The 21,894-nt window shown below is 46.1% G+C and overlaps 1 protein-coding gene across 2 annotated transcripts in view; it reads right to left on the bottom strand.

Annotated features, from left to right (window-relative positions):
- Nucleotides 1–21,894, bottom strand: part of col27a1b (collagen, type XXVII, alpha 1b) — a 605,111-nt gene that overhangs the window by 117,201 nt on the left and 466,016 nt on the right. For both annotated transcript variants that reach the window (XM_078550110.1, XM_078550108.1), the window contains exons 36-37: nt 20,192–20,245; nt 5,033–5,140 (exon numbers count right to left, since the gene is read on the bottom strand). In XM_078550110.1, coding sequence (XP_078406236.1) covers nt 5,033–5,140; nt 20,192–20,245 — 162 coding nt within the window. The remainder of the gene's footprint in view (nt 1–5,032; nt 5,141–20,191; nt 20,246–21,894) is intronic.

Here is a 21,894-nt window from a genome sequence, read left to right as displayed (position 1 = left end):
CCAGATGTTGGGCACCTGGTTCTTGAAGTCGCTACTCAACAACTTCCTAAATCTACAAACATTGGACAGAATTGCAATCTATTGGGGAAAAAAAGTACCTCTTGTTTGTACTCGAATGCAGCATTTAAAAATAGCCTCAAAAAGATACACAATATTTTCTTTTGAATAAGCCATTCTTTTCAACAAAGGGTTTACAGTGTTCCTGCACAGTTTCGAAAACAGTTTAAAACCGCAGATAAGGATGGCAGCAAGCCACTGCTCCCACATTCATCCCCTCTGAGAATATTAACTGAGATGATAGGAAACAGTATACAAAGACCTTAGCATGGCCCACTGCTGTAAATGAAACTACCAGGAGTATTATTCAGCGGAACAAAACAGCAACATCAAACACCACTGCACTTTGACACACAGAAAAGAACATATTTTTAAGAATTCTTTTAACAGCTAAGACGATCGACTGTAATTTTCTAAAACAGAGCTATGTGGTGGTTATAAACAAGTAGAACAACGCAAGATTTCTTCCTGAATAATACTTACTAACTTGCAACATGGTTGCTCTGTGCTAATGTTCATTTTAAGAGGTAAAATGCTGTCAATTTATCTCAAAAATGATGCAGGGCAGGTTCCTTGACATGACCTGTCTCCCAAACAGTAACAGACAAAATAACTCCTTCAAAAAAAAACTATTTCCATCTCCCACGCTGGGAAGATACTAAACGCTGGAACAAAGTGGGTGAGTTGTGGAGGGGTTGGGGGGGAAAGGGGAATGGTGGCAGAACAACATCCCACTGCTTCCCGCCACATGTCAAATGACTCAAAAATGTGAAATGCATGTTTCCCAGGTTTTGCCGGCAGAACTCGCTGAATCAGCCAAACCTTCACTGCATCGCACCTGATGTAACAGGTGAAATAATGCAGCGCTATAGGGCGGGATCTTCCAGCCCCACTTGCGACGATTCACGCTGCAGGCTGGACTGGAAAATCCTGGCCACAGAGTTAGCTCTTCAGTCCCCTGATTGTAACAGGAGTAGAGATTAAATAACACATTGTAATGTCCACTTATTCAACATACAAAGATATCAAAAGTAGGAGGAGTAGGCCACTCGGCCCTTCGAGTCTGCTCCGCCATTCAATAAGATCATGGCCGATCTGAATGTAACCTCAACCCCACATTCCTGCCTACCCCTGATAACCTTTCACCCCCTTGTTAATCAAGAATCTATCTAGTCCTGCCTTAAAAATGTTTAAAGGCTCTGTTTTCACTACCTTTTGAGGAAGAGAGTTCCAAAGGCTCACCACCCTTTGAGAGAAAAGGTTTCTCCTCATCCCTGTCCTAAATGGGCGACCCCTTATTTTTAAATAGTGACCCCTAGTTCTAGATTTACTAGATTCTCTCTCAAGAGGAAACATTGGCCAGAATTTTCCAGCCCTTCACGCCAGCAGAATCCTCCAGTCCCACCGATGTGGACGGAGATTTCAATAGCTCACCAGCCCTGCTGTGGGGAATGTGCCGCAGTGGGCTGGAAGATTCTGGCCATCCTGTCCACATCCACTCTGTTCAGACCCTTCAGGATCTTATATGTTTCAATCAAGTCACCTCTTACTTTTCTAAACTCCAGCGGATACAAGCCTAGTCTGTCCGATCCTTCCTCATAAGACATCCTGCACAATCCAGGTGTTAGCTAAGATAAAAGCAAAATACTGCGGATGCTGGAAATCTGAAACAAAAACAAAAATAGCTGGAAAAACTCAGCAGGTCTGACAGCGCAAGGGTCCCCCTTGTCCTCACTTATCGCCCCACCAGCCTCTGCATTCAAAGGATCACCCTCCGCCATTTCCGCCATCTCCAGCATGATGGCCACCACCAAACACATCTTCCCTTCGCCCCCCACCCCCCCCACCACCCCCCGGCGTCATTCCGCAGGGATCATTCCCTCCGGGACACCCTGGTCCACTCCTCCATCACCCCCTACACTTCAACCCCCTCCCACGGCACCTTCCCATGCAACCGCAGAAGGTGTAACAACTGCCCCTTTACTTCCCCCCTCCTCACCATCCAAGGGCCCAAACGCTCCTTTCAAGTGAAGCAGCATTTCACTTGCACTTCCTTCAATTTAGTCTACTGCATTCGCTGCTCCCAATGCGGTCTCCTCTACTTTGGAGAGACCAAACATAGATTGGGTGACCGCTTTGCAGAACACCTTCGGTCTGTCCGCAAGTATAACCCAGACCTCCCTGTCGCTTGCCATTTCAACACACCGCCCTGCTCTCATGCCCACATGTCTGTCCTTGGCCTGCTGCAATGTTCCAGTGAAGCTCAACGCAAACTGGAGGAACAGCACCTCATCTTCCGACTAGGCCTTTACAGCCTTCCGGACTTAACATTATGTTCAACAACTTCAGATCATGAACTCTCTCCTCCATCCCCACCCCCTTTCCGATCCCCCCTTTTCCCATAATTTATAATTAAAAAAACATTTTTTTTCTTTTTCCATTATTTTTAAATGTATTTCCATCCATTGTTTTATCTCTACCTTTTAGCCTATTTCGATCCCTTCCCCCCATCCCACCCCCACTAGGGCTATCTGCCACTTGCTCATCCAGCTTTCTACCCTTAATGTCACCATTAGCACATTCCTTAGATAATATCACCACCGTCAACACCCCTTTGTCCTTTTGTCAATGACTTCTTTGGCAATCTCTTCTTTGCCTCCACCTATCACTGGCCCTCAATCCAGCTCCACCTGTCCCACTCCCCTCAACCAACTTATATTTCACCTCATTTCTATATTTCCTTAGTTCTGATGAAGAGTCATATAGACTCGAAACGTTAACTGCATCCCTCTCCGCAGATGCTGCCAGACCTCCTGAGTTTTTCCAGGTATTTTTGTTTTTGTTTCAATCGAGGTATTAGTTTAGTAAACCTTCTCTGAGCTGCTTCCAATGCATTTACCTCCTTCTTTAAATAAGGAGACAAATACTGTACACTGTACTCCAATGCCCTGTATAACTGAAACATAACCTCCCTACTTTTGTATTCAATTCCCCTCACAATAAACAATAACATTCGATTAGCTTTCCTAATTACTTGCTGTGTATTACCTGCATACTAGCCTTTTGCAATTCATGCACTAAGATACCCAGATCCCTCTGCACCTCAGAGCTCTGCAATCTCTCGCCATTTAGAAAATATGCTTCCTTTTTTATTTTTCCTGCCAAAATGGACAATTTCACACTTTCCCATATTGTACTCCATTTGCCAGGTCTTTGCCCATTCACTTAACCTATCTATATACCTCTGTAGCCTCCTTGTGTCCTTTTCGCATCTCACATCCCAGCTACCTTTGTGTCATCAGCAAATTTAGCAACCATACCTTTGGTCCCTTCATCCTAGTCATTTATGTATTGCAAAAAAAAGTTGAGGCCCCCGAACTGATCCCTGTGGCACACCACTTGCTACATCTTGCCAACCAGAAAAAAGACCTATTAATGCCTACCCTCAGTTTCCTGTTAGCTAGCCAATTTTCTATCCATGTCAATATGTTACCTCCTACACCATGAGCTTTTATTTTTTTGCAATAACCTTTGATGTGGCAGCTTATCAAATGTCTTTTGAAAATCTAAGTACAGTACATCCACCAGTTCCCCTTTATCCACAGCATACGTTACTTCTTCAAAGAACTCCAATAAATTGGTGAAACATGATTTCCCTTTCACAAAACCATGTTGACTCTGCCTGATTGCTCTGAATTTTTCCAAGTGCCCTGTTATAACATCTTTAATGATAGCTTCTAACATTTTCCTTATGACGAATGCTAGACTACCTGGCCTGCAATTTCTTGCTTTCTGTCGCCTTCCCTTTTTGAATAAAGGAGTTACATTCGCTATTTTCCAATCTAATGGAACCTTTACCAAATCTAGGGAATTTTGGAAAATTAAAACCAATGTATCAACTATCTCACTAGCCATTTCTTTTAAGGCCCTAGGATGAAGTCCATCCGGGCCTGGGGAATTTGTCAGCCCGCAGCCCCAACAATTTACTCAGTACCGCTTCCCTGGTGATTGTAATTTTCCCGAGTTTCTCCCTCCCTCCCTTCCTGATTTACAGCTAGTGGGGGATGTTACTCGTGTCCTCCATAGTGAAGAACAAAGCAAAATACCTGTTTAAATCACCCGCCATCTCCCTGCTTTCCTTTATCAATTCCCCAGGTGCTCTTTCTATAGGACCAGAACTCACTTTGTTAACTCTTTGTTTAACTTATTTAAATATCTAGAGAAACTCTTACTATCCGTCTTTGCATTACTAACTTGCTTTCTCTCATACTCTAATTTTTTCCCTCCTTATTAATGCTGTGGGTGAGTCTTGACTCCAGTGTAGAGCCTCGCCAGCAGTCAGTGCATGTTGAAAAATTGGATTGCTGTATTGTAGTCCTATCTCCTAGGTACTGTGGGGTAGATGGTGGTGTAGTGGTAATGTCACTGGACTAGTAATCCAGAGGCCCAGACTCCTAATCTAGGGACATGTGCTCAAATCCCACCATAGCAGCTGGTGAAGTTCAATTAATCAGATCTGGAATGTAAAGTGAGCCTCAGTAGTGGTGACTGTGAAACTATATCACTTGTTATAAAAACCCATCTGGTTTACTAACGTTCTTTGGGGAAGGTATCTGCTGTCCTTACCTGGTCTGGCCTACACAGGATTCCAAATCCATGAGTTGACTCTTAACTGCTCTCTGAAATGGTGTGGTGAGCCACTCAGTTCAAGGGCAATTCAGGATGGGAATCAAATGTGACAACCACATCCCATGAAAGGAAAAAAAGAGTGGAACCTGGCAAAATTACCAGTAACTTGCAAATGCATCAAAGATGATCAAGTCTGTGAATAATCTTGGTGGGCAATTATCATAAGATTATTGGGGATTTAAAATATTCTCATGGGCACTTTGACATCCTTCATCTGTGATTGTTTCCAACTTATTTCCAGTTGCTCCGTATTCATGATTTCTATGAAAATAGAAATGGTACTTACTTGAACTCCTGAGATTCCTGGCACTCCTGGTGGTCCTTCTGTTCCTTTCAATCCTTCAAGCCCCTTGTCTCCTTTATCTCCTTCTGCCCCTGGGTCTCCCTTGTCACCCTAATATGGAAAAAAGACAAGAGTGCGGTCAGCGAGATGTAGATCATTCAACAAGAGAAAGATTAGTGAAAACTGGAGCCTCCTCCAATCCTCTGAGATATCTGCACTCTTCCAATTCTGGCCTCCTGAACAGCCCCAATTTTCATTTCTCCAAAGACATGGCTGCCAAGGCCCCAAGTTCTGGAATTCTCCCTAAACCCCATCCGGCTCTCCACCTCTCTACCCTCCTTCAAGGCATTCCCTGAAACCTACCTCTCTGACCTAGTTTTTGGTCACCAGTCTTAATATCTCCTTATGTGGGTTGGTGTAAACTTCTGTTTGATAATCGCTCCTGCGATGGGCCTCAGGATATTTATGTAAAAGGCACTATATCAATGCTAGTTGTTGTTACTGCCTGTGAAGCACTTTGGGAAGTCCTGAGGTCATGAAACCAGTGCTAGATCAGTGAGGTAAGGAGCAATGGGTAAAGGAGTTCATTTGTACTTGTCTTGGTCCGTGAGATTGGGAAAGCGTTCCGTAAGAAATATCTCTGAGCCTTTCCTCAAGTCCACATGATAGTCTGTGAATAGGAGTAACACAATGGTCCAAATCTTCCGGTCTCGGGGTAGTTGGCAACAGGGCGTACGACTGAAGATGCACGTCAGGATCCTGTGGAAGCCCTAACATGTGGACCTCCTTGGGAATTGCCTGGGAAGTTTCAACTTTCGATGGGCAATTCCCCTGCTCCCTGAGATCTTCCACAAAAGTCTGAGAGTTAGATTGAGAGACTTTGGACAGTTTCCGATGTCCTGTCCAGGAAATGTTAGGCAAAGTAAACCCTAGTCTTAGTCCCGGGTAACTAAACAGCTGACTCCCCAGGCATACCCCCTGACCCCTGCCCCATTATCCCGACAACCTGACTACCCCCCTGACCACCTCCTGCAATTCCAACTGCCCACTCATCTACACCATCCACCTCATCCACCTGCCACTTCACCCACCCTGTTCACCTCACCCACCCTGTCCACCTCACCCACCCTGTCCACCTCACCCACCCTGTCTACTTCACCCACCCTGTCCACCTCACCCACCCTGTCCATCTCACCCACCTTACTCACTTCACCCACCCACCCGACCTCACCCACCCTGCCTACCTTGCCCACCCTGTCCACCTCGCCCACCCTCCTGACCTCACCCACCCTCCCGACCTCACCCACACTGCCCACCTCACCCACCCTGCCTACCTCGCCCACCCTGTCCACCTTGCCCACCCTGCCTACCTCGCCCACCCTGTCCACCTCGCCCACCCTGCCTACCTCGCCCATCCTGTCCACCTCGCCCACCCTCCTGACCTCACCCACCCTACTCACCTCACCCACCCTCCCGACCTCACCCACCCTACTCACCTCACCCACCCTGCCTACCTCGCCCACCCTGTCCACCTCGCCCACCCTCCCGACCTCGCCCACCCTGTCCACCTCGCCCACCCTCCCGACCTCACCCACCCTGCCTACCTCGCCCACACTGTCCACCTCGCCCACCCTCCCGACCTCACCCACCCTACTCACCTCACCCACCCTGCCTACCTCGCCCACCCTGTCCACCTCGCCCACCCTGTCCACCTCACCCACCCTCCCGACCTCACCCACCCTGCCCACCTCGCCCACCCTGTCCACCTCACCCACCCTCCTGACCTCACCCACCCTACTCACCTCATCCACACTGCCCACCTCACCCACCCTGTCCACCTTACCCACCTTGCCCACCTCACCCACCCTGTCCACCTCACCCACCCTGTCCACCTCACCCACCCTGTCCACCTCACCTACCCTGTCCACCTCACCCACACTTCCCACCCCACCCACCCTGTCCACCACACTCACACTGCCCACCACACCCACCCTGTTCACTTCACCCACCCTCCCGACCTCACCCACCCTGTCCACCTCACCCACCCTACCCATCTCACCCACCCTGTCCACCTCACCCACCCTACCCATCTCACCCACCCTGTCCACCTCACCCACCCTGTCCACCTCACCCACCCTGTCCACCTTACCCAACCTACCCACCTCACCCACCCTGTCCACCTCATCTCAACCACTCACACATCCACTAACATTCATACTACACCTTTAAACTTACTATATGGCAGTGAGTGCCGTAAAAAAGGGCATGTCCTGTCTTCTGCTAACTCCGCTTCGATGGACACTGCCCGTTTCTGTGGAAGCTGGGCTCGGAAGGTCCCAGTAGAAATATGCAGCGGTGTCGAATCGGGGGAATTTTTGATCACAGTGTCAATCCGACGATCATTGCCGCTGCTTTGGAGATCTGGGCGAATATATTTTGAAAGCACGAGGAAATTCCAGAATACTGTCTTTTCTTAGCAGAATACGGAGTCAAAAGATTGTCTGCTTCAGGACAAGTTGACACTCCACTAAGAGGTGGCTTCAATGTTGGAGGTGTTATTCGTCAGGTGAAATGTTAAGCTGAGGTCTTGAATGCTGTTGGTTCAAGTGTACCTGGTCATCTTCCAGCTCTTGATCCCCCAGGGCCCTGGCTTGTAATACGTTTATAGAGACATGCAGAATTCTAGATTCCAATGGAAACTCCATAGCCTATTACTGGGCCAGGCTGGCTGATGTTTAGTGTTGCTCAAGACATGAGTTACCTTTAAATGTTGTGTTTTAAACCATTGTGTATTATTCTTCTTCAGTTCTCTGCCTGAAGACAGGTCCGACCCACAGCACCACGATCTTCACCATGGGTAGGGCAAGGAGGCAAGTCCAACTCCACCTCAGCCGGAACGGGGAGATCGAACCCCGTGCTGTTGGCACCAATCTGATCCACACTGGCTGCCCAGCTAACTGTGCCAACCAGTGCCCCGGCTAAGGAGTCTGAGTTGCTGTGGCAACACACACCTTTACATACATGTCATAGTCCAGGTCTATCAATGGAGTATGGTAGAGGCTCCAATTTTCTTGGCCGAGTAGTTTATGGCTCAGAGACAGGAATGCTGCACTCTGCCCGACAAGATCTCCCCATTGTGTACTCATGATAGTTACTGAAATAAAGCTGCAAGATTATAGGTAGTTAAGATGCAAACAAGCTAGCTTTGATGTTCTTTCCCATGAACTCTAACAAGTAATTCCTTTGTTGATCTCAGAAATTGATATAGACCTCCCATCTCATGCGTTGGGTCGATGCTGATGTTTAATTGGGGATATGGCAGGCCTCCCCCTCCTATATAAACAGCAAGAGATTAAGTATGTTTTTCCTTCAAACTGATACTGATTCATTCAAGATGGTCCATGGAGGAGTTACCTGGATGATTTTTTAAAAATTCATTCACAGGATGTGCGCTTCACTGGCTGGGCCAGCATTTATTGCCCATCCCTAATTGCCCTTAAGAAGGTGGTGGTGGTGAGCTGCCTTCTTGAACCGCTACAGTTCCATGTGGTGTAGGTACACCCACAGTGCTGTTAGGAAGGGAGTTCCAGGATTTTGACTCAGCGACAGTGAAGGAACGGTAATATATTTCCAAGTTAGGATGGTGAGTGACTTGAAGGGGAACTTCCAGGTGGTGGTATTCCCATTTATCTGCTGCCCTTGTCCTTCTAGGTGGTAGTGGTCGTGGGTTTGGAAGGTGCTATCTAAGGAGCCTTGGTGAATTCCTGCAGTGCATCTTGTAGATGGTACACACTGCTGCTACCGTACATTGGTGGTGGAGGGAGTGAATGTTTGTGGATGTGGTGCCAATCATGTGGACTGCTTTGTCCTGGATGGTGTCCAGCTTCTTCAGTGTTGTAGGAGCTGCACTCATCCAGGCAAGTGGGGAGCATTCCATCACATTCCTGATTTGAGCCTTGTAGATGGTGGACAGGCTTTGAGGAGTCAGGTGATGAGTTACTCGTCGCATGATTCCTAGCCTCTGACCTTCTCTTGTAGCCACAGTATTTATATGGCTAGTCCAGTTCAGGTTCAGGTCAATGGTAACTCCCAGGATGTTGATAGTGGGGGATTCAGTGATGGTAATGGCATTGAACATTAAGGGGTGATGGCTGGATTCTCTCTTGTTGCAGATGATCATTGCCTGACACTTGTGTGGCGCAAATGTTACTTGCCACTTGTCAGCTCAAGCCTGGATATTGTCCAGGTCTTGCTGCATTTGGACATGGACTTCTCCAGTATCTGAGGAGTTGTGAATGGTGCTGAACATTGTGCAATCATCAGTGAACATCCCCACTTCTGACCTTATGATGGAAGGTCATTGATGAAGCAGCTGAAGATGGTTGGACCAAGGACACTACCCTGAGGAACTCCTGCAGTGATGTCCTGGAGCTGAGATGACTGACCTCCAACAATCACAACCATCTTCCTTTGTGCTAGGTATAACTCCAACCAGTGAGAGTTTCCTCCCTGATTCCCATTGACTCCAGTTTTGCTAGGGCTCCTTAATGCCACACTCGGTCAAATGCTGCCTTGATGTCAAGGGCAGTCACTCCCATCTCGTTTCGGGAGTTCAGCTAATTTTTCCACGTTTAAACCAAGACTGTAATGAGGTCAAGAGCTAAGTGGCCCTAGCAGAACTCAAGCTGGGCATCAGTGAGCAGGTTATTGCTAAGCAAGTGCCACTTGATAGCACTGTTGATGACCCCTTCCATTGCTTTATTGATGATCGAGAATAGACTGATGGGACGGTAATTGCCCGGTTTGGACTTGTCCTTCTTTTTGTGTACAGGACATACCTGGGCAATTTTTCACATAGCCAAATAGATGCCAGTGTTGTAGCTGTACTGGAACAGCTTGGCTAGGGGTGCGGCAAGTTCTGGAGCAGAAGTCTTCAGTACTATTGCCAGAATATTGTCAGGGCCCATAGCCTTTGCAGTATCCAGCGCCTTCAGCCATTCCTTGATATCACGTGGAGCGAATCAAATTGTCTGAAGACTGGCATCTATGATGCTGGGGAGCACCGGAGGAGGTGGAGATGGATCATCCACTCGGCACTTCTGGCTGAAAATTGTTGCGAATGCTTCAGCCTTATCTTTTGCACTGATGTGCTGGGCTCCTCCATCATTGAGGATGGGGATATTTGTGGAGCCTCCTCCTCCAGTGAGTTGTTTAATTGTCCACCGCCATTCACGACTGGATGTGGCAGGACTGCAGAGCTTAGAACAGATCTGTTGGTTGTGGGATCGCTTAGCTCAGTCTATCACTTGCTGCTTATGCTGTTTGGCACGTAAGTAGTCCTGTGTTGTTGCTTCACCAGGTTGACACCGCATTTTTTAGGTATGCTTGGTGCTGCTCCTGGCATGCCCTCCAGCACTCTTCATTGATTTTGGGGATTAACAGTTATCAAATGAAAGGTTCAGGGAGGTGGACCTCTTTTCACTAAAGAAAGAATATCGAGACTGGATATATTCTACATCTTTGAAATGCTGCAGGAAGCATTGGTCAATGTAGATTTCAGCAGGTTTATATGACGTCAGCCATAATCATGGAACTAAAGGACATAAGTATGTTTTAACAAGCTGCAAGGCAGACCTCACTTTTGAAAATAAATTTCTCCAGCAAAGTCTTTCAGGTAGGGACAGTCAAGGCAGATTAATTCCTTAAAAAAAAGGTACAGAGATGTGTGATTAAGCCTACAAGCATAAGTTCTGTTAAAAGACAAGACAAGTGATCTACAGAAGGGCATGGATGTGTGAAATGTACCTGGTTGGTTATCAATGTTGATATAATATATTAAAAATGCTATGTTTTCATGTGCTTCCCGGCAACTTTTTCCATTATAAACTGTTTTGCAATGTAAGCCTGCGTAAGCTCGTCATACTGTAATTACACCTCCCCCAGCTTCCATTATAAATGTGGACATTGGAATTTTTAAAGGAAATATAAAAATAAGGACCTGATGTAAGACATGAAACCACAACAGAATTACATCTTTTTAAATAAATTCTTTCACGGGATGTGGGTGTCGCTGGCTAGGCCAGCATTAATTGCTCTTGAGAAGGTGGTGGGGAGCTGTCTTTTTGAACCATTGCAATCCATATGGCGTAGGTACACCCACAGTGCTATTAGGGTGGGAGTTCCAGGATTTTGGCCCAGAGACAGTGAAGGAACGGCAATATAGTTCCAAGTCAGGATGGAGTGTGGCTTGGAGGGGAATTTGCAGGTGGTGGTGTTTCCATCTATCTGCTGCCCTTGTCCTTCTAGTTGGTGGAGGTCACGAGTTTGGAAGGTGCTGTCTGAGGAGCCTTGGTGAGTTCCTGCAGTGCATCTTGTAGATGGTACACACTGCTGCTACTGTGCGTTGTGGTGGAGGCAGTGAATGTTTGTGGATGTGGTGCCAATCAAGTGAACTGCTTTGTCCTGGATGATGTCGAGCTTCTTGAGTATTGTTGGAGCTGCACTCATCCAGGCAAGTGGGGAGTATTCCATCACACTCCTGACTTGTGCTTTGAAGATGGTGAACAGGCATTGGGGAGTCAGGAGGTGAGTTACTTGCCACAGAATACAGGGCTTCTGACCTGCTCTTGTAGCCACAGTATTTATATGGCTGGTCCAGTTCAATTTCTGGTCAATGTTAACCCCCAGGATGTTGATAATGAGTCCCAGTGGTCGAATTATACTTCACCCTTTAACCCCACTTCACCTGAAGACTACATGTGCCCACAGCAATAGTACAGGAGCTCAAAAAGTAATATATTAAAATTTACATCTGTGAACACTTCTTTTTACAAGTTCTTGTGTCCATCCACATTTAGAATGGAAACAGCCTCTGTGAACCTGACTTGCTATGGTTTTGCTGCAGCACACAATAAGGTGTTAAAGAATATGGGACAAAGTGGGTAACTGGAGTTAGGTCACAGATAAGCCATAATCACACTGAATAGTGGAACAGGCTCGAAGGGTTAATTGGCCTCCTTCTATTCCCATGTTCCTGTGTATTTAAGCACTGCAATTTTACATCTCCCAGCTGCTTAGTAAAGAAATGGCAACACTCCAGCAATTCTAATTCTCTGCTTCCAATTGCAGTCGGTTAGCTGTTTAACAACTACAGTGTATTAAAAATCTTGTCAGTGTAATTTCTCCAATATGCTTTTTTCCAACATAAATTCCTATGTCCACATTTATAATGGAAAATGTCTATGTAAACCTGTCAAGCAGTAAACTCTTCTTCTCACACTGCTCAATCCCTACCCCTGGTGGTGCTGCACTAGCGCTGGAAGGAGGGTGTAATTACAGCAAGAAAGGCCTTCAAAATGGAGACATAATCACTCTGCATGCCCTGGTTGAATTATACTCCACTCTCTAATTTAAAACCTGGACACTGAATTGGAATGATTTCTGCTGATACCAAGGATTTGCATATATATTGGAGAATGTCAAAAAGATACAATAATGTTACTGGAGATTATTTTAAAATAGAGTTCTAGTGGGGGCTATCTCTATGTGTGTGGTCTGTGTGTGTCTTAATTGGATTAAAGCCAGCTTGTCTGGGTGCTTTGACGTATATTAATTTTGAGATGTTAATTAGGTAAACGTAAGGAGGGTAGAAGGTAAAGTGTAAATTTGCAGTTGTTAAAAGAAACCACTCAAGACTGCGGGTGAAATCTTGCACCTAGCTAGAAGACGCCAAGCAATGTGTTTATTTTTTATTAATAAAATTGGTGGGATGAAAAGATGTTATTGTTAGACGAGGCAAAGTTAAAAGCCTAGTGATATAATGGAAAATTTACATTCATATGCATAAAGGGGAAAGGAGATTGTGTATAAGGTAGAGGCATTTTGAGATCCAACAAGTGTGAGAAACCTCCAGCCTGTAAGCCTCAAGTCTGTCTGCAAGGGCCCAGAGCTGAAAGAAACTCATTTTGAATGTGACTGTCCAGGGTGTGCTTAGCCTGGTGCCTGTTCAAATCTATGAGATTTACTGTTGCCTTAAAGGGGGTGTAACTGAGAGTCAGATTAATTGGAGGATTTTTGTGTAGTTATTATAGTAGTCATTTTGTAGACATATGTATGTGTTTACAATCTTTCTTGCATTAATAAATGTTTAATTTAGTTTTATAAAAACATCTTGAGACTCAGTGGTCTTATTACTACTGAATTCAAAGCCTGCATCGCGAAACATACAAATTGCAAAAATGGGTTACGACAGTTGTTTCAAGTTTCCCTCTGGGATTTGAACGGCACACCATCAGCTGTGTCATAATAATTGGAACTGAAGACTAGGCTTGGTTTTCACTCTCATTGTGCAATTGTACAGAAGATCAATTAGTATAAATAACAACCTGTCACTGAAAGGTTGTTCCCCCTGATTGGGGAATTTAGAACACAGTATCAGGATAAGAGATCGATCATTTAGGACTGAGATGAGGAGAATTTTCTTCACCTAGAGGGTTGTGAATTTTTGGAATATAACTACATATATGTTTTGGAAATTTTGGAGTGTCACAGGGTTACCTTAGAGAAGCCTGAGTTTAGCTCTGTCCACCCTGCTCAGCTTTTTCCAAGCGATTCAATAAATTGGTTAGAGAGAAGGAAGATTGTACATAATCTCTCAACAGAGGTTGAATGGATGAGGTGGAGAAAACAAACAGTGAGCTTAGAATTGTGATTTGCAGTCCATTTCTGCTGGTTCTTAGCAATGGATAATTCAAATTAAGCTTGGAAAAGCTACTGCGTCATATAATGCCATTTGGATTATTGGATCCTGACTATTCCTGATGCTTTTCTAGTTGGCAGGCGGCAGGACTATTGGTGAAGTTTGAAACTCCGAAGGCCACAAAGAACTGTGCCAAAACTACCTTGTTCAAAAGTGTTTTTGTGGAGGTGTTGGTGGGGGGGCGGTGGGGGGGCAGAAGTTTGAAAAGTTTCGGGCCACAAGTTGTCACCCAGGTTGGAAAGTCTTTGTGGAGCAAGTTCCTATGCGGCCTGACTAGCTCACTGGGTAGTTAATGGGAGTCTTAAAGCCGGGGTCGTGGTGTCAAGCCCTAAATTGGGTGATAATTTTTTAAAATTTAACATTTTATTTAAGAAGGTAATAAACTGCACTCAATTAATTGAACAATAAACTTTTTGACAAGAGAGTTTGGGAAGAGTTCTTTGCCAGTTAATGTTTGTTGCATCATGAAGTGTTGCTGACACATTCATTGGGAGGCGCCTGGATTTAGCTTCTAGAGAATCAGATATTGTTGCTGGGACTGTTGCTACTTTCTCATCTCTTACTCTGTCACGGTTTTGCTAGCCTGGTCATCATTTTCAGGGATACCTTTAGGGTGGAGCATGCAGTGGATGCGACACTAACTCCTATCTATGGCAGCTGCGTTGGAGCATATGCAGGAAGTGCTCCCTCTAGTGCTGCGGCATAAATATGCACAGCCTTAAGTAAAGAAAAAGGACGTTGAATTAACAGGAGTAGGCTGGATTCCTCGTCAAAGTTGTCTCCACAGATATTCCATTTTTGGTTAGAATTGTTGGCAATGTCAGTTGTTGTTTATATCACTTCTGCCAGTTAACCATCCCTTTCCACCTCGGCACTGTACTGCTCTTTCTATTTTTTTCCTCTGTGTGTCCTCGTGTTTCCGCTTTCCATCTCCTTGTCCTGCTCCTTTTTAAGTGTTGTTTTCATGAGAAACTGTTTAGGAGAGACAGCCAATTGTTTTTGCGCAAGATACCATTGGTGACATGGTGATCTCATTGAAACATAAAGGGGCCTGACAAGGGTGGATGCTGAGAGGCTGCTTTGCCCCGGCTTGGGGGGATCTAGGTCATGGGGTCACAATCTCAGGATAAGGGGCCGATCATTTAGGGCAGAGCATGAGGAGAAATTTCTTCACTCAAAGGTTGTCAATCTTTGGAATTCTCTGCACCAGAGAGTTGTGGGTGCTCAGTCACCAAGTATGATAAAGGCTGAGAAAGACAGATTTTTTGTTTCTCGAGGAATCAAGGGAGCAGGCGGGAAAGTGGAGCTCAAGGTCAGCCATAAATGGTGGAGCAGGCCCGAGGAGCTGCGGTCTACTCCTGCTCCTACTTCTTACATTGTTATGACTTTATCCTGAGAGGTCCCAGTCCTGGTGCTATGGGATACTTGGAGGGAGTACAGGAAGTGGTGGGAGAACTGAGTATGTAGTTGCATGTTAAAGATGCAGAGGAACCTTGGACAGAATGGAGAGGTTAGAGATAGGGTGATAAATTGGGAAGCTTGAGGAGTTAAGGGAGGGGTTAAATGAGAGGGACAACATGGCAATTTTCAAAGGGATGGAAACAATAAAGTCATGGAGAAGTTGACAATACTGCTAAGAACTGGGGCAGTTGAGTAGTCAGGTGCTTGGTTAAACAGGAGGTCAAAGGAGCATGAAGGAGATGGGAATTAATCCTGTATATGTAAAGAACGTTGTGTATGAAGAGGTCGGCTTGAAAGAGAGCTAGGGACATTGGAGGTGGACATCTAGAATCAGAGGTGAGGATGGAGGATGAAGGAGAAAATTGGAAAAGGGGTTTAGCGGTCATGAAAATGGAGTCATGAGGTTGATATTGCTTTCCAGGATTTGTCTCTGGATTGGGAGAAGCACTACTGCTGAAGTCAGACCACATATGAAGTCATATTCACATATTGTTCTGGGGACATGGGTTCAAGTCCCATCATGGTAGCTGGTGAAAATTAACTTCAATAAAATCTAGGATCGAAAGCTAGTCTCAGTAATGGTGACCATGAAACTCTCACCAATTGTCGTAAAAAGGCATCTCATTCACTAATGTCCTTTAGGGAAGGAAACCTGCCATCCTTACCTAGTCTGGGCTACATGTGACTCCAGACCCATAGCAATATGGTTGACTCTTGACTGCCCTCTGAAATGGCCTAGCTTTTCAGTTCAAGGGCAATTAAGGATGGACAACAAATGCTGGCCTTGCCAGTGATGCCCACACCCTAAATAATTTTTAAAAAGCATATACTCTAACGACACTGCCTATATGACAGCACCCAGACCACCTATACTACTCTAAATAATGTCTCAATGGCGCTGCAGCTGAAGAATAACTAATTTTGCAGGAGGCCACTGATCACTCTTTCAGAGATTCATAGAACAGTGCAGTAAAGAAAGAGGCCATTCAGCCCATTGTGCCTGTGCTGGCTCTATTGTAGAGCTATCCAACAAATCCCACTTGCCTGCTCTTTTCCCATCTCCCTGTAATTTGTTTCCCTGCAAGTATTTACCCTATTCTCTTTTGAAAGTTATTACTGAATCTGTTCCCACTGCCCTTTCAGGCAGTGCATTCCAGATCGCAATAACTCGCTATGGTAAAATAAAGTTTCCTTATATTGCCCGTTTTATTGTTCCAATCACCTGTCCTCTGGTTACTGACCGTTCTGCTAGTGGAAACGGTTTCTACCTATTTACTCTATTGAAGCCATTCATGAATTTGAACATGTCTAGCAGGTTTCCTCTTCACCTTCTCTGCTCTAAGGGAAACAATCCCGGCTTCTCTAGTCTCGTCACAGGACTGAAGCCCCTCAACCAGGTCCATACCTGTAAATCTCTTCAGTATAGTCTCCAAGCTCTTGCCATTCTTCCTGAAAAGGATGTTGCTCAGACTCGGTGTTGTCCAGCTGAGGCCGAACTAGTGCTTTATAAAGGTGTTGCATAAATTCCTTGCTTTTGGACTCTATTTGGGTGTCGATTGGAATGCGGAATTCAAAACACAAACAGATCAGCCATGATCTTATTGAATGGTGGATCTGTCGGGAGGGGCCGAATGGCCTACTTCTGCTCCTATTTCGTATGTTCATATTCCTCTATTAATAAAGTTGAGTATTCCATTTGCAATTTTAACAGGCTTCTCAACTTGTCCTGCCACCTTCAAAGGTCTGTGTACATGCATCCCAGGTCTCTTACTCCAAAACCCCCTTTAAAATTGTATCATTTAGCCTCTCCTCATTCTTTCTACCAAAATACATCACTTCACACTTCCCTGTGTGAAATTTCATCTGCCCATTTCACCAGTCTATGTTCTCCTGAAGTCTCTCACTATCCTCCTCACTGTTTATTATATTTCCAAGTTTTGTATCATCTGCAAACTTTAAAATGATGGCCTGTATACCAAAGCCCAGGCCGCTAACATATACCAAAAGCAGCAGTCATCCTAATAGCAATTCCTGGGGAACACCAATGCACATTTCCATCCAGTCTGAGAGACAACTGTTCATCACTGCTCTCTGTCCCTTATTCAACTTTGTATCCATGCTGCCACTGTCTCTTTAGTCTTATGGGTTTTAACTTTGCCAACAAAAAAGTCTAATGTGTGGTCATGCATTCTATTCTTTGCAGACAAGAAGCCAATTTTAACTTGGACTCATCGTATTTGCAAGAGGTTTTTGGTGAGCCAGCTAACACAAAAGCAGTTCAGTGTATTAAACCTTCCAATTTCTGTGCTCTGTTATACTGACATCAGTCACTAAAATCAGAATTGGGACATAAGCATCCACTTTCTGAAACCAGCCTTCCGACTTATTAATTAGAAGGCAAGATACGGGGCGGAATCCTCTGTGCCCGCTGGCGTCGGGCGTGCTCGGCAACGTGAACGGGCAATATGGCGAGAAGGCCAAAGATCAGTTTCACCACGTCGTGAAACCAGTTTGCGATCGTCTGCTCAGCCCGTCGATGGTGGGAAGTGTTTCCCGCCATTGGATGTCGGGAACCTCATTGTAATATATCTGCAAATCATTCCATGGCTAGCCTGCCGGACTCACCCACCCCCCCCACCCCACCACGCTGGATCGTCCGCCCACGTCGGTGCAATTGCACTCCGACATGTTTCACAACTGTACATAAGTGGCGTGTATCTGGCGAGCTGCTCGGGACTTCGGGGTTTGTTTACCTATCTTGCTTCGGGCAGCACTCGCAGTCATCAGCGCCAGGCTTCACAGACAGCACCACATCACTTTTAGTCAGGGGGCTCATGGCAGGTCTCTACTTACCAGACCAGCTGTAAACCAGGGGTGGCTTTGTACAGCTGCAGGGCTAGGGCTTGCTTGGGGAAGTGGCCTCAGGCAAGGGAAGGGGCTGCAGGACGAGGGCTGTACTGGGGAAGGAGGGTGTCCCGGGGTGTGTTCTGGGGGCACAAGTTGATCCGTGCAAGTGGCCACAAGATGGTGAGGGCTGAGGAGGCAGTCTCCAGAGGAGATGAGGCCAGATGGAGACGTGAGGGTGTGTGTGAGAGAGTGAGCGGTGATGTCCCTTGAGCTGGCAGTGAGTGAGATGTCAGTGAATGTGTGATGGGCTTGAGTATATGAGTTTAGAGTGATGAGATGGTTGCCTTACCCTGGTGGCACAGATGAGATCATTCATCCTCTATCTGCATTGGATGGCCAACCTCTTCTGTGCAGCATTGGCACTGATCACCACTGCCACCGCCGGTGTGATAATGTTGCTGCCCCTCCTGCGGCCAGAGTGGGGGGTGGAGGACATCGCCGCGGCGCCTCCACAGCGTTCAAAGGCGCTCAGGGGACACGTCACTAAACCTGGGGGCTGCAACCTTCTTGCCTTTTGGGGCAGTCCTGGGCTGGAAGCCCTGAGAGGTGTGTGCGTGGCTGTACTTTAAATATGGCGCCCGGCGTGATGAAGTGGCGAGGTGATGGTGTGCGGGCGAATTGGAGCCTGCCCACCATGGAAGCGGCTTGATTCCCAAGATGCATAATTAATGCGGCAGGTTTGGGACGATACAGCGTAAGAAGCGGCCATCGGAAAGCGGCCAGCGGGTAAAACATGGTTTTACTCGCCCACCACCACGCTTAGTGCAAATCTGGGACAATTCTGCCCATGGTCGCTACCCTTTCGGCATTGTAAAATGCCACTCTAAGAAAATAGTAGCATTCCACAAACAAAAATTAGCATTTGTACATAAAAATACATTTCTATAGTGCCTTTCACCATCTCAGGACATCCCAAAGTGCTCAGCAGCCAATGAAATACTTTTAGACATGTTGTCAATGTTGTATCGTAGGTAGCGTGGCAACCAACTGGCACACAGTGAGGTCCCTCAGGCAGCCTTGAGATAAACGAGCAGATAGAATGTTATGGTGTTGGCTGAAGGATAATTATTGGCCAGGATACCGGGGGTAACTTTCCCCTGCTCTCTTCAAAATGGGGGCCACAGGGTCTTTTAGGTCCACCTGAGAGGTCAGGTAGGAGCTCAGTGTAAAGCCTCATTTGAAAGACCTCTGGCAGTGTGGCACTCCTTCAGTACTGACTGGGATGTCAGCCCAGATTATGGGGTTCAAGTAAACAACATGAATGGGACAGAGTAATTACTGCCCTGTGCAAAAGGGTAGGAAGGAAAGATATTCAGAAGGCTAAACAGGAGAAATAAAAGTCTTCACAAAATCTGCATTCATTTTGCTGTAGTCTTCAAGGGGTCTCTTCCAATTTAAATATACCAGAACCCTGAAGTCAATTCTGTATTTTCTTTAAACCATATGTGGATATTCAGATTTCCAGCACCCACAGTGCAGATACAGTACCTCAAATCGGGCTATCCGAAAATTGGTGACGTCCAAAAACTGGACATTTTTTTTTTAAGGACAAATTGAACCGTGTTTTTCCTCGCCGAGAATAACCTTTCCGGAGTCTGCTGGCAGGGCAATGCTGCGGCAATCTGTGTGATGTTAGCTACAGGGCTTTTGATCCAAACAAGCTGTTGCAGTCATTACATTCTCAGCTGACTGCCAAGGACAGGGTACATGTCTACGCTCAGAAAATAATAATGTAGGCCGGAATTTTCCAGCCCCTCATGCCGGTGGGATCTTCTGGTCCTGCCGATGCGCATGGAGATTTCAATGGCTCGCCGGCCCCCGCTGCGGTTAGGGGGGTTGGGGGTGGGGGTTGCGGGGTGGGGGTTGCGGGGGGGTGCGCTGGAAAATTCGAGTTGTAGTTTTGATTAGCCGCCCAGCCCGAAAACCAGCAAGATCCCAAATGCGACACGGGCTCGGTCCCGAAGCTTGTGGTTTTGAGACACTGCATCTGTTTTGTACATTACAGTCCATGCAGATTCATCATTGAAAATTCTTACCTTGAGCCCATCGATGCCGACCGGTCCATCATCTCCCACCAGACCAGGGTCTCCCTTGAGAAAAAAAGAAAAGTACTGAGTGATTTTAACTCTTTTAGAGTCAACCAACTAAACTAAGTTAACAAAATGAGGGATAAAGTAAACACAGCCCCTAAATTAGGGTAGCTGTAAAACCAAAGGCAAAGGTTAAAGGAGACTGAGCGATTTTAGAAGGAGCCAGTTGGCAGCTGCTCATTATGAACGGATGGATAAATTTAGGAATATAGGAAATAGGAGCAGACGTAGGGCATTCGGCCCGTCGAGCCTGCTCTGCCCTTCAAACAGGTCACGGCTGATTCGTATGCATTGTGTTTACAATTTGTTTACAATTGAAGCAGCATCACCGAGTTATCTCACCCGAGACTCAACGGTGCAGTTAAAGTTTTGAGATTAAGCACATAAAAATAAATTTCTGCAGTGCCTTTCACCATCTCAGGACAGTGCTCAGCAACCAATTAAATACTTCAGGCATGTTGTCGATGCTGTATCGTGAGTAAGGTGGGATGCTGCAATCACAACACAAGAGAGTGGATAAAGGTTGACTATCCCTCCCAGAAATCCTTAAATTGTTGGCCCGTGAAGACCAAACTCTGAACAGGCCCTAATTGGAAATTCTCCTAAGTTATCCGAAAACTGGTCCTTTGGGATAGGTCAAATACACAGCCCACAGCTGTCCTCTTTGTCCGCTATGTGCGGGTTTGGGCAAGGTAATTGTCTAAACATAATGCAGCTGTCACTACTAAAAATCACTTGGAGTCACTAGTGTCAGTGAGTGAGTGAAAGAGAGACTTGCATTTTTATACAGCGCTTTTCACAGCCACCGGAAGCCTCAAAGCCAATAAAGTGCTTCCCGAATTGTAGTCACTGTTGTAAAGTAGGAAATGCAGCAACCAATATGCACTCAGAAAGTGCCAACAAGGTGATAACGACCAGATAATCTTTTTTTTTTGTGATGTTGACTGAGGGATAAACATTGGCCAGGACACCGGGGGAGAACTCCCCTGCTCTTCTTTGAAATAGTTGCTGTGGGATCTTTCACCTCCACCCGAGCAGGCAGACGGGAGCCTCGGTTTAACCTCTCACGTGAAAGATGGCACCTCCGACAGTGCAGCACTCCCTCAGTGCTGCACTGGAGTGTCGGCCTTGATTTTTGCGCTCAAGCCCCGGGGCGGGACTTGACTCTGAACCATGGGGTATGGACAGAGATTGATTTGAAAGTGTGGGATATTTGAATGGGGAATTATGTCTGGCTGGTGGTAGGCAGCCCTCAAAGCAGCCTTGGAGTAGTCAGACTTGGAAATACAGTGGGCTAGAGCAGCTCGATTGTTGATCAGGGATAGTTTAAAAGGAAAATGATCTATTTTTAAAAAAAAATAATCTGTTTACAAAAAGTAAATACTTGAATGCCATACAGGAGGCTGAGAGGCAACATTTTGTAAGGCTGGACCCTATATGATCATCTATCCTTGGGCTTCAGGGCATCCAACAAGTTGACCAGACATTCTGAGCAGGATTTTGGGTTGGGACCCTGACTCCAGAGTCAAATGGGGGTCAGAAGCCCACACTGGCGGGAGGAACACTCACCTGGCTGTGATTTTCTTTTCCTGAGCTGGCCAATCAGCGGCCAGAGGGTGGGCTCGCCGTCCAATTAAAGACATTGGGCG

This window comes from Cetorhinus maximus, chromosome 10, assembly GCF_964194155.1.
Source record: "Cetorhinus maximus chromosome 10, sCetMax3.hap1.1, whole genome shotgun sequence".
Lineage (NCBI taxonomy): Eukaryota > Metazoa > Chordata > Chondrichthyes > Lamniformes > Cetorhinidae > Cetorhinus > Cetorhinus maximus.
The sequence above is the reverse complement of the archived record's forward strand: the minus strand, read 5'-3'. Positions and strand labels throughout refer to the sequence as shown.